The sequence below is a fragment of the Ursus arctos genome, unplaced genomic scaffold (genome assembly GCF_023065955.2).
Source record: "Ursus arctos isolate Adak ecotype North America unplaced genomic scaffold, UrsArc2.0 scaffold_123, whole genome shotgun sequence".
NCBI lineage: Eukaryota > Metazoa > Chordata > Mammalia > Carnivora > Ursidae > Ursus > Ursus arctos.
Window position 1 is genome coordinate 52,114 of NW_026622790.1, and position 12,852 is coordinate 64,965.

Consider the following 12,852-nt stretch of genomic DNA (forward strand, 5'->3'; position numbering starts at 1 on the left):
CAGCTGGGTGGCTCAGTCGGCGAAGCCACCGACTCTTGGTCATGATCTTAGGGGTCGTGGGATCCAGCCCTCCATTGGGCTCCTCGCCCATCAGAGAGTCTGCTTGAAAGAGTCTCTCCCTCTACCCCTCCCCCCCACACCCGCGTGGTCATGCCCACGTGCGCTAGCTCTCTCTCTTTCAAAATAAATAAATAAATCTTTTTTAAAAATGTTTCTTGAATGAGTGCTTAGACTTTTGGAATGAACATGGTCCAGCCCCACAGCCTCATTTAGTTCTTCCTTTGTCCCAGCCTTGCCCCTCCCCCAGGCTAAGTGTAGGGCTCTCTCCTTTAGCCTGGGAATTACTACCAGAGAACAGAGGACTGTTTGTTGAATGAATGAATGAATGAATGAATGAATGAATGAGGAGGAGGAGCCCTTCTTTGCTGTACCACCTCTTGCTGTTCTGAGGTGTCTGCTTTGATATAGGCCGGGACTGAAGATACCGCAGACCGTGGGGTAGAGGGTGGACTTGCGGAGTGAGCCCCGAGCTGGAGACTGAACAGGATAGTCCCGGGGCCACCCCTAGGGCACTCAGTTGTGGGAAGTGGGATGAGAGACGTTAGACGATCCCACAAACACATCTGCAGTGACGAATCCTTGAGCGGAAAGGGGCGTGGGAGCTCAGAGATGGCTCCCTAGGGGTCCAGCCCGGTCTTGGGCTGCTCTCCGGGAAGTCTCCGAAGGCGGTGATGTTTGAGGTGTCCCGGGCTTCATGCCCGGCCTTGCTGGACTCAGCGCACCAGACTCCTTTCTTATTCGTCTCTCCCTGCACTCTCCCCAGCTTCGGACCTGGGGAGCGGAGTCCGGAGGACCCCCAGCCCCGTGAGTCCCCACTGGGCGCGGCGGGTGCGGCGTGGAGGGCTTGCGCTTCCAGCGCTTGGAAGGGAGCCGCGGAGAGTCACATCTCCCATGGTCGGCAGAGAAGACGCTCCAGTGCCTGGTGGGGAGGAGCTAGAGTTTTGCACCCCAGGGTGCCCCCAGCCCCCATAACAACCCGGCATCTGGCGCACAAACCCCACCCCCAGCCGCAGGCCCCGCCCCCGGCACTCCCTGCGCCCCGCCTCCGAGGCTCCCCTTTCCCTTTCGCACCGGCCTTATAAAACGGGGCGTCGCGGGGATAAGCCAAGCCCAAAGGGCTGGAGCCTGTGATCCGAGACTTCCTTGTGGCTTCTGCACGCGAGTGAGTCTCCGCCAGGGCCCTCTCGTCTCCAGCCCTCGAATCTCGAGCCCCCGCGTCTGCCTCGCGCCTCCGCGCCTCCGCGTCCCCGAGTTCAGACCACCCCCAGAAGGATGCGCTGCGCTCCGACGGCTTCAGCAGCCTTCATGCTGTGTGCGGCCACCGCCGGGCTGCTGAGCGCGCAGGGCCGCCCGGCGCCTTCTCCCGAGCCGCAGCGCTTCGCGTCCTGGGACGAGGTGAACGTGCTGGCGCACGGGCTCCTGCAGCTCGGCCACGGGCTGCGCGAGCACGTGGAGCGCACCCGGGGGCAGCTGGGCGAGCTGGAGCGGCGTCTGAGCGCCTGCGGGGCAGCCTGCAAGGAGTCTGGGGCGTCCGCCGCGCCCCCGCGCGCGCCCGAGGCTCTGGGCCCACGTGGCGACGCTGTCCCCGAGACCCTCCGCACCCTGCAGGTACTGGTACTCCTACTTCTCCCCTACGGGTCTTAAGCAGTGTGGACGGGAGGGGGATGCATCCGGGAGGGAGGGAGATCCCCCGGAGGGAGAGTTGGAAGGACGGACAAGTGGATGCATGAAGAGGCTTGCTGCAGAAGGCCCGGTCCTCACCACTGTTTTCCACGCTCTCCCAGACTCAGCTCAAGACCCAAAACAGCAGGATTGAGCAACTCTTCCACAAGGTAGCTCAGCAGCAGCGGCACCTGGAGAAGCAGCAGCTGAAAATACAGAATCTGCAAAGCCAGGTGACTGATGCTTGCCCCGGGTGGGGCAGGAGGTCGAAGCTCGACCTGTGGCTGTGGACTTAGAGCCAGGTTAAGCAGCGTGAGCCAGCCAGACCTGATATCCTCCTCTTGTCCTGTCCAGGTGGGTCTCCTGGCCCCCATGCACCTGGGCCACGGGATGGCCAAGCCTGCCAGGAAGAAGAGGCTCCCGAAGATGGCACAGCTCGTAGGCCCTGCTCACAATATCAGCCGCCTGCATAGTGAGTGTCCGGTCCTTTGCTGCCCTCTGGCAGTCCCCTCCCCCGCCACCACACACACACACACACACACACACACACACACACACACACTTGCCATTCCTGTTCCCCTCCTGGTCCGGTCCACCTTACTGGGAAGAAGAGAGGCCCTGGCTCTGGGTTCCTGTGGGCTCACTTGCCTCTCTGGTAAAGGGCTGAGGGGGTACATCCCACCTCATCCCTGGCCCAGACCAGCTAGGCCACCCCATCCTTCTTTCTGGCAAGCCAGTGACTTAGCCCAAAGCCTCTCTGGCCACTAACTGGAGTAGGGGTTGGGGAAGAGGGTCCAAGAGGAACTTGAGCTGCCAGGGGTGTGGGGAAGGGGGTGCTGCAGTGCAAGGACGCCTTCTTGAAGGTTGGAAGCTTCTCTGAGGGCACAGTAGTGGACAAGAGGGTGCTAGCTAGGGATCCTGGAGTTCTGACTGGGTGAAGAGAGATGGCTGCCTGGGTGGGGGGCACTGAGCTGGGGCACCCCATGGTCTCTTGGAGTGTAGATCTAGGAGGGGGGCGAAGGCAGGGGGGCCCCATCTCCCTGGCCAGACACACAACTCACTCTTGAATCTCTTACAAATCCAGGGCTCCTCACCCACACACCTGGTCCCTCACCTCTCTCTTGGTCCTGAAGTCCCTGATCACTCCTTCCCACTCCCCCATTCCTACAGAGAATGGGCCTTTGTCACTGTTACAAGTTCTGGGTCTTTTATTGTGCATCCCAGATTGCCCCAGATCTCCTCCTGCAGCCTGTCTCTGTGTGTCTGGCACCGGCTCCTAGCTCCTGGTGTCTCTGTCCCCACCCTAAGTTCAGGGCTTCAGACGTGGTTGGCTACCCCATAGTCCCCCTACCCCATCGCCCCAGCCTGGCATCCGTGGTGGCCGTGTGCAGCCAACTGGGTGAGAGTTCGGATTCCCCCCTTCGCACCCTGGGGCTGGTTGCTAGCTGTCAGCCCTCTGGTCTTGAGGGCTCCTCCTCCCCTCCCCCCACTCCCTCCCCCACTCCTCCTGCCTCCCAGGCCAGTAAGGGTCCAGTGCACCCTCCCACCCCCCCCCCCCATGAGGGGTTTCGGAGCAGGCCAGCAAGCGTGGGTCTGGGCTGGGGGATGTGAGGGTAGGGGGTGTGTGGGTTTGGGGACTCCCAGACTTGGGGCTCGGCCCTGCCAAGTAGGGGAAGGTTCAGGGCTGGAGAGACAAACAGCTGGTGCTAATGGAAGCCACATTGGTGGTTTGGCCGGGTGCCGTCCAGATTGGAAGAGAGGAAAGTAGGCGAAAGGGGAGCTGCTCCAGGGGCCGGAAAATGTCTCCAATCACTCTGGGCCCGCCCCCATCCCCCAAGCACCCCCCTCCTCAGTGTGGACTTCCCCTCCCTCAGGCAACCTTTCCCCTACTTTCCCGACTGGGCTGGGGGTGGGGACTTCCCCAGCCTCTGGACACTCCCAAGCCATCTCTCCCTCCTCCCCTCCTTCTTTTCCTCCTTGGTTCATCAATCCTTCCCCTCCCGGGACCCCAGGTGGGGCCTCTGTCCCTGCAAGCCCCACGCAGGTCCTTGGCATCCCCACGGGACAGAGCAGAGCCACTTCTGATCAGCTCCCCTCCCACCTCCCCCACTCTGGCCCGTTCTCACCTGCTCATTCTTCCGGTCTTTATTAAACACCTGCTGTGGGCTAGGATCAGCCTGGGCACTGGTGCCAGACTGTGGGCAAAGAACCATTCTGTCCCTGGCCCCATGGAATCCTCATTCAGTGGCGGAGAGACCACCAGCTGACTCCAGTGTTGGGAGCCGGAAGTCCTCGGTGCTCCTTTTGGGAGGCTGGTCTGGTCTGGGAGTCAGGGAAGGCATCCCTACCAGAAGCCGGGATCTTTAGAATGAGGCAAGAAAGGCCTGAGGGAGGAGGGTCTCAGGCAGAGTGACTGGCATGTGCAAAGTCCCTGTGGCAGGAGGGCACATGGCACAGGGAAGGCTGTGTGGCCAGAGGTGGGAGTGCAGTGTGGGAGGAGGAAGGATGGTGGATGGCACAGAGGCCATCCAGGAGGGGGCTGTTGTGAACCCAGGATTGCCTCCTAATATTCCTGTCACCCACTGCCCAGCCCCTAACATGCTGGTTTCCTGAGAACCCTCCTGCCTCAATCTACCCGCCCCTTTCTTTTCCTGCCCTTCAGGGCTGCCCAGGGACTGCCAAGAGCTGTTTGATGACGGAGAGAGGCAAAGTGGACTGTTCCAGATCCAGCCTCAGGGGTCCCCGCCCTTCCTGGTTAACTGCAAGATGACCTCAGGTAGGATTTGCTGGCTCCCTGGGGTGTCCTGCATCATGCCATGGACCTTCTCCTCTTTCCATAGCTCCCCACCACTACACATGGTTGAGCCAGGTTCCGTGGGGCCAGAGAAGCTCTCTAGATTTGTGCTGCCCCCTCCCTCCCTGCTGGGTCCTTGGGAGGATGATCTAGGCTGAGCCCCTTGCCCACTGGCCCGCCCACCTTTGACCACCTTCCTCCAGTCCTGCTGGGATGAATGAGAGGAACACTGCCCTCTCTGGATTTGGAGGCAGTTGGAAGTTTGAGTCAGATGAGGAGTCGGGGTCCCCTGCAGGAAGGGTCCTCCTGACGACATGGCACCTCTCTGGGCAGATGGAGGCTGGACTGTAATTCAGAGGCGCCAGGATGGCTCCGTGGACTTTAACCAGCCCTGGGAAGCCTACAAGGCTGGCTTTGGAGACCCTCAAGGTAGGTGTTTCCAGTGGGGCCAGAGGCGCTAGGGGAAGGAGGGGGCATGGAGACGGGTCTCTCTCACTGATCGGCCTCTCCCCTGTAGGTGAGTTCTGGCTGGGCTTGGAGAAGGTGCACCACATCCTGGGGGACCGCAGCAGCCGCCTGGCCGTGCAGCTGCAGGACTGGGAGGGCAATGCCGAGTCACTGCAGTTCCCTGTCCATCTGGGCGGTGAGGACACAGCCTATAGCCTGCAGCTTACAGCTCCTGTGGCCAATGAACTGGGGGCCACCACGGTGGCGCCCAGTGGCCTCTCCTTGCCCTTTTCCACTTGGGATCAGGACCACGACCTCCGAGGGGACAAGAACTGTGCCAAGAGCCTCTCTGGTGAGCAAGCTCTGTTCCTCCCTGTCCTGTCTTGCACCTTTCTGCGTCCCTGTCCTGCCTTCGGTGCCTAATTCCATCTATTCTCTGCCTCCTTTTCTCCTTACTTGCTGTGTGCCTTTGGGCAACTGACTTACCCTCTCCCACCTTCAGTTTGCCCATTTTTCAAATGGGTATAACCACAGCGCCCAGTCCATAGGATTATTTCAAGATGACATTTGTGGGTTAGTGGCTGGCGTGTGGCAAAGCTGTTTTGTTCTCGTGAAACACTGTTTTGTTCTCATGAAAACCCCTGTTTTGTTCTCATGAAATCGGAGGCGGAGCCTAGGCCCTGTAAAGTGAAATCTATGAGGTTGCTTTTTGGTGGGTCACAAACTGATGGAAAGCTCGTAATTCATTTGGGTCAGTCTAATGTACACGGATGAACTGGAGGATGATCAGAGCAAGTCTTTAATAAACATTTGCCACGTGCCAGGTACAGAGAAGGAATCTGCCACGGTCACGGACATGAGTGCTGTAGTTACTGGGAAGGGGGGGCCCAAAGTCCCTGAGATTCCTTTGTCACAACCTGGGGTTCCTCAGGACCCCGCGTGAGAATCACTAGCAATGTCTTCCCCTCTCAAGTTTGTAAAGTCCAACACCTAGCCTCCTCTCCATCCCAGGCCCGGTGGAGGCACAAGGACCCCAGCCTGACCAGCTTCTGTTTTCTCTGATCCCGGCAGGTGGCTGGTGGTTTGGCACCTGTGGCCATTCCAACCTCAATGGCCAGTACTTCCGTTCCATCCCACACCAGCGGCAGCAGCGTAAGAAGGGCATCTTCTGGAAGGCCTGGCGGGGCCGCTACTACCCACTGCAGGCCACCACGATGCTGATCCAGCCCACAGAGACGGAAGCAGCCTCCTAGCCTCCTCCCTGGGGCCTGGCCCCAGGCTCGTAGAGGACAGTGACTCTGACTCTGGCCCGGCACGTGGCCGTTCCCTGCCTCAGCAGGGGCTCAAGACAACGGCCATCTGGAGCCTCATGGACAGAGAAGCAGCTCACGACTGGAGATGCCCCCCTTGCAGAGTGGGGGGTTGCAGGTGATGCCCTCTGAGGACAGAGCTGTAGGGTTGCAGGGCACGGACTCTGGAAGCGTGAGACTGAGGGGCATTGAGACCTACTCCTTGCCCGCCTAAGGAGTCGGGGACATAGAGGGACCACTTGGGGGCATCCAGGCCAGCCCTCGATGGCGGATTCAGTCACATTGACTGGCTGGGGGACCAGGGCTCCCAGGAGCCTGCAGTGCTCTCCCAGTGCTCTGGCGTGTGGGTGCTGTGGGCCGAGCCGGCGCCAGTGGGGTCCGGACGGAGCTCGCAGAATCCTTGCAATAAAATCAACCTCAGAACATTTTCATTCTTCTTTGTTCTTCAGTTTGTTTTTAAAAAGTGGGCAGTTTCAAAGTCCACAGAAATATGTTCCCAGGGTGGAGGGTGAACACTCCCAGATCTTTTGAGGACAACACTGGTCGGTCCTACCACCTGACAACTGATTTTAATTTCCTTCATTCATTATTTCACAATGTGTGTCTCAATTTTTATTAAAAAAAACCCCAAAACCCTCATTCAGTCCTTCTGGAAGCAGATAATGGAGAAAATGAGAGCCTCTTGGTCCTACTTAGACACATGAATCATGGTGAACTTTTTAGCATCCGGCCATCTGATAGAAATATAATGTGAGTCACATGTTTAATTTTATTTTTTTCAAATAGTCACATTAAGCCTGGGTGGCTCCGTCGTTAAACATCTGCCTTCGGCTCAGGTCATGTTCCTGGGGTCCTGGGATCGAGCCCCTGCATCAGGCTCCCTGCTTGCGGGGAGGCTGCTTCTCCCTCTCCCACTCCCCCTGCTTGTGTTCCCTCTCTTGCTGTCTCTCTCTCTGCCAAATAAATAAATAAAATCTTCCAAAAAAAAAAAAAAAGTCACATTAAGCAAAAAGGAAAAAAAAAAAAACGTACACACAAAAAAAAACAGTTAAAAAAAAGTAAAAAAGTCAGGGCGCCTGGGTGGCTCAGTCAGTAAAGCGTCTGTCTGCCTTTGGCTCAGGTCATGATCCCAGGGTGCTGGGATTGAGTCTCGCATTTGTCTCCCTGCTCGGCGGGGGGTCTGCTTCTCCCTCCTCCCTCTGCCCCTCCCCTGCTTATGCTCTCTCTCTCTCTCTGTCCAATAAGTGAATAAAATCTTAAAAAAAAAAAAAAAGTAAAAAGAGGGGTGCCTGGGGAGCTCAGTCAGTTATGCGTCAGACTCTTGATTTCAACTCAGATTATGATCTCAGGGTTGTTAGATTGAGCCCCGTGACAGGCCAAGCTGGGCATGGAGCCTGCCTAAGATTCTTTCTCTCCCTCTTCCCCTCCCCCATCCCTCTCCAAAAAAAAAAAAAAAAAAAAAAAAAAAGGAAAGGTAAAAAGAAACCTATGAAATGAATTTTAGAAATGTATTTTTATCAGGATGGCTCGGTAGCTCAGTTGGTTCAGCACCTGGCTCTTGATTTTGGCTCAGGTCATAATCTGAGGGTCATGGGACTGAGCCCCATGTTGGCTCCACGCTCAGCCTGGGGTTCTCTCTCTTCTCCCTCTGCCCTCCCTGTCCCCTCACATGCTCGTGCTCTCACTCTCTCTCTCTCTAAAAAAATAAATGAAATGAATGTATATTCATCAAACCCAGTATAACTGAAATATTACCATTTCAACATGTGAGTGCTATATAGGTTATTAATGTATTAATACAGGTTATTAATTAACATTAATCAATATTATATTAAAGCATATACACTGCTTTTTTGTACTAAGTCTTTGGAACCCAGTGTTTATTTTATGCTTAGGGTACATCTCAATTGGGACTGGCCATGTTTCTTTTAACATTAAAAAAAAATATTTTATTTACTTGTTTGTCAGAGAGAGAGAGAGCGTGTACATGCAGGGGGAGCTGCAGGGAGAGGGAGAAGCAGACTCCCCGCTGATCACGGAGCCCGATGCGGGGACTCGATCCCAAGCCAAAAGCAGATGCTTAACCGACCAAGCCACCCGGGCGACCCGGGACCTGCCATATTTCACAGGCTCAACAACCACAGGGGGTAACGACCACTGTATTGGACAGCACGGGTCTAGTGTGTACATTCATGTAGTGTTTTGGGTAAATTCTTCACATCTTAACCACATCTGCATAAGTTATCCTTTAAGTTGGACGTAAAAATACGTATATAAATTCAACTAATATCTATTGAATTCCTACCACATCCCAAGCTCTTATACTAAGTGCTTGGGATACTCTAGTGAACAAAAAGATTCCGACCCTCACCAAGCTTACCTCCAAAGCCCTTCCTTATTACAGATAGGTTGGCCTATAACTGGTAGTCCAAAATGAGGCCGTCACTTTGGGTGGGGAAAAACATATAAATAGTGGCAAGATTGGTGGGATTGACTAAGAAGGGGCATGAGGTAGCTTTGTCCCGTGATGATGATGTTCTGAACCTTGAGAGAGGAGGGTTACTCCATATGCCTTTGTCTCTGTGAATGTACACTTCAGATTTGCATTTCATTGTATGTAAATTTCACCTTAGAAGGAATAAAACCAAAACGAAACAAAGAGAGCCATAACCAAATACTGAACTCCAGTTAATGATATGCATGCTGAAGTGGGAAGTAGACTGATGTCTTCAACTTTCTTTTATTTTTATTTTTTCCAGCTATCTTGAGATACAACTGACATATGACATTGTGTAAGTTTAAGGTGTACAATGTGTTGATTTGATACATGTATATATTGGGAAATGATTACCCCCATGGTGTTGGCTGTCACCTCCATCACATCACAGTTACTTCTTTTCTGTGGTGAGAACATCTAATCTCTGTTCTCTTGGCAACTTTCAAGTACTAACTATAATCACCATGCTCTACGTCAGATTCCTCCAAATTTTCAACTTTCTTTGAAATTCATCAAAGGGTTGGGTGGGTGGATAGAGAGATGGATATGTGATCAAGTAAAATGGAATCTAGATATTCTCTATACAATTCTTTTCATTTTTCTAAATGTTAAAAAAAATTTCACAATAAAACGTGGGCAAGAAAAATCGTAGCCAGATCCTGTTACCTTCTGAAGACTCTCAGCCTGTGTCGGAGCTCTGTATAGAAAGGGAGATGGGGGGGGGGGCACCCGGGTGGCAGAGTTGGTTAAGTGTCCAGCTCTTGGTTTTGGCTCAGGTGGTGATCTTGGGGTCGTGAGATTGAGCCCCACGTTGGACTCTGCACTCAGCATGGAGGAGTCTGCTTAAGACTCTCTCTCCCTCTGCCCCTTGCCCTCCCTGCTCTCTCTCTCTCAAATAAATAAATAAATAAATAAATAAATAAATAAATAAATATAAAAAAAAAAAAGAGGGGCACCTGGGTGGCTCAGTTGGTTGAGGGGCTGCCCTTGGCTCGGGTCATGATCACAGGGTTCCTGGATTGGTCCTACATCGGGCTCCCTGCTCAGTGGGGAGTCTGCTTCTCCCTCTGCCTCTCCCCCTGGCTCGTGCTCTCTCCCCCCGGCTCTGTGTCATATAAATAAATAAAATTAAAATTAAAAAAAAATGAAAGGGAGATGAGGGGTAGAAAACTGTTCAAGAAATATGAGCAAGAAAGAATAAGCTCCTCTCCTTGATGGATAATAAAATGCTTCAGAAATGGAAAAAAGGTATGACTTTCTCAGCATGTGGTTCAATGCTCTTTAATGCACTGCCTAAAATTGCCACTCATATCATGTGGTCTGGAATAACGTGATGCCTTGTCTCCAGGACCCATGTTTGGGAAAAGCAACATCTGCCTGTGCCCTGAACCCCAGCTGCTGTTTTATTAGGAAAACCTATCCTTCCAATATGCTTTTTAAGTGTTCTTGGGGAAGTGGTGGGGGCCTCCTTTGCTAGGGGAAAAGTCTGTGCTTTTCTGGTCCTATGACTCTTCCTGGTTCATGTGGGGACACAGTAGCTTTGCTGGGGCCCTGGCTGAGTATGGGTGATGAACTCCTCAGCTGGAGGCCAGACGCTCTCCAGGCTCCTTGTTTGGGGGTGTCCTGTACCAGGCAGGCTTGCAGAGTCTCCCTTGAGCCCACTGCGGCTGGAACTGGTGGAAAGTGCCGTCTATGGAGGTTGGGGAGGTAGGGGGTTTCCTCACCTCTGCCCTCTTAACTCTCAAGCTGTGCCAAGAGAGCTTATCTCCCCAACCCTGTCCCTTCTCCTGTCATCACTGCCTCTTCCATCCAAGGAACAACACAAAGAATAACCACTGGGATTGGGAACCAAACAAGAGCCAGGATGTGAATCCAGACCCGTCCAACTCCGGAGTCAGAGCTCTTCAACCACATCATTCTCCTGGTTGGCTAGAGATGGTCTATTTAAGCTCGTGGCCTCAGTTCCTGCATCTGGAAAATGGGGGTGGTGGTGGAGGCTTTGGTACCCTCCCCTCCCATCCCTACCCCTTCTGTTCTCCTGGTGCTGTGAGGATTTCATGTAGCAGTAAATGGAAAGCACTCCAAACAGTGACTGGCTCCTAGCACACAATATAAGCATTAGTCGACATTACTGATATTACTCTGAGCTATCCTGGAGAAAAGGCTTCAGGGTGGAGGTGGCTTTTGAGTCAGTTTTCAAAGAAGGATGAGAATTCTACAAAGAAGGTGGGGCTGGGGGTGGGGGGTGGTATTCCAGGAAGAGGGCACAGTGAGAGCAAAAGTCTAGTGACCTTGGCAGGAAGTAAAGCTCACTGGGGAGCTTTTAGTAGCCCCACCTGGCTGCAGCATTTGGGCAGGAAGCTAGGACGGTGAACTGGGGGTGGGTGGGGAGGGCATTTGTGTGGGAATGTGCAAGGCTTCAAGCCAACTGCCCGGGATTGTGCTGACAAGGCCTGGGACGGTGCACTCTGGTCTGGCTTCCAGTCTCGCTTTTTCACCTCATCCGATCTCCTGGCCCCTGGACCCCACTCTCCAGCCACCAGCCACCATGGCCACCTGGCTGTTCAGATCCACCAGAGTCTCTCTCACTTGCTGTTGTGTCCCCCTGAAATGCTGTTCCCACCACCTCCTCCCCTTCCCCCAAACAGTACAAACGCCCCCTCCCCCAGGAAGCCTTCCCTGGGTCCCCAGCTAAGGAGCGCCATCATCACATAATTCAAGTTATTCCCCTCACTGCCCGCCTCCCATTCTGAAATTATCTCGTGCAGGTTGTTTACTGGCTTCTTGTCGGCCTGACCCCATTAGACTGTCAGCTCTGTGAGGGCTAGGACTTTGTCTTATTCCATGCTGCATCCCCAGCACCTAGAGCACTGCCTGGCACTTAGCAGGTGTGACTCAAAAGCCACCTCCACCGCTGTGCCACCCAGGCACCCCCTGACTTATGTTTTAAAAGCCTCCTCTGACTGGGGGCCCCTGGCTGGCTTAGTTGGTGAAGCATGTGACTCTTGATCTCAGGGTGATGAGTTTGAGTCTCATGTTGGGCATAGAGCTTACCTAAAAAAAAAAAAAAGAAAAAGAAAAAGAAAAAAAAAAAAGCCTCCTCTGACTGCGTTGGAAAGAACAGACTGTGTGGGGTGAGGGCAGAGCAGGGAGATCTGAGGACAGACAACAGCTCAGGTCCAGGGAGTGATGATGGGGCCATGATTGAGATGGTGGCACTGGCGGGGGTGAGAACAACTGAGGGAAAGGAGGGCAGGAAGAAGCAGGGGACTAAAATATGAGGAGAGAGGGGGGCGCCTGGGTGGCTCAGTCGTTAAGCGTCTGCCTTCAGCTCAGGGCGTGATCCCGGCGTTCTGAGATCGAGCCCCACATCAGGCTCCTCTGCTGGGAGCCTGCTTCTCCCTCTCCCACTCCCCCTGCTTGTGTTCCCTCTCTCGCTAGCTGTCTCTATCTCTGTCAAATAAATAAATAAAATCTTAAAAAAAAAAAATATGAGGAGAGAGGAATCCATGACCTTTGGCTGTGAGTTAGGCAGGGGAGGGGAATGGAGGTGGGGGGTGGCATGGGGGACACAGAGTCACAGGAGTGGATATGGGTAAAGAGGCCAAATTAGTGTCTGGGATGCCTGTTGGACAATGCAGGGATGAGATCTACGAGGCAATTATAATAATTATAATTATAGCAAAATAACTACCACAGAGCTCTCTGGTTACATTATTCATCACTGATCAAATATTTACTGACCATTAGGGACACAGCCCCAGCAGTGACAGGGTCCTTGCCTTCATGGGGCTGATGTTCTGTTGGCAGGGGACTACAGAGATTAATGGATCAAGAAAGAAATACACTTAAAAAAAAAAAAAAAAAAAAAGCTCTATGCCCAAATGGGGCCCGAACTCAGGACCCCGAGATCAAGGGTCCCAGAAATACATAGTCTAATGTCGGGTATGATAAATCCTCTGGGGCAGAAAAGTGGAATAAAACAGGGCCAGGGTAAGAAGGGGAGATCAATTCATGTTGGAGACAGTCTGATGTCTGGGAAGGATTTTATAAATATTTGTTAAAGACTCAATGACAGAAAG

General features: G+C 53.5%; 1 protein-coding gene across 1 annotated transcript; it reads left to right on the plus strand.

Annotated features, from left to right (window-relative positions):
- Window positions 1–703: 703 nt before the first annotated feature.
- ANGPTL4 (angiopoietin like 4) lies at window positions 704–6,700 on the plus strand. Its single transcript, XM_026481252.4, has 7 exons — window positions 704–1,668; window positions 1,845–1,955; window positions 2,077–2,194; window positions 4,385–4,498; window positions 4,850–4,945; window positions 5,034–5,315; window positions 6,035–6,700. The coding sequence occupies exons 1-7, from the start codon at window positions 1,333–1,335 to the stop codon at window positions 6,214–6,216; spliced, it is 1,239 nt and encodes a 412-aa protein (XP_026337037.1). The 5' UTR covers window positions 704–1,332; the 3' UTR covers window positions 6,217–6,700.
- The last annotated feature ends 6,152 nt before the right edge of the window (window positions 6,701–12,852 follow it).

What these genes read in the sequence shown, in the direction of transcription:
- ANGPTL4 (XM_026481252.4), top strand. Translation starts at nt 1,333, where the DNA reads ATGCGCTGCGCTCCGACGGCTTCAGCAGCCTTCATGCTGTGTGCGGCC. An exon ending in AGACCCTCCGCACCCTGCAG is followed by an intron (nt 1,669 to 1,844) that starts GTACTGGTACTC and finishes ACGCTCTCCCAG; the next exon opens with ACTCAGCTCAAGACCCAAAA. An exon ending in TGGCTTTGGAGACCCTCAAG is followed by an intron (nt 4,946 to 5,033) that starts GTAGGTGTTTCC and finishes TCTCCCCTGTAG; the next exon opens with GTGAGTTCTGGCTGGGCTTG.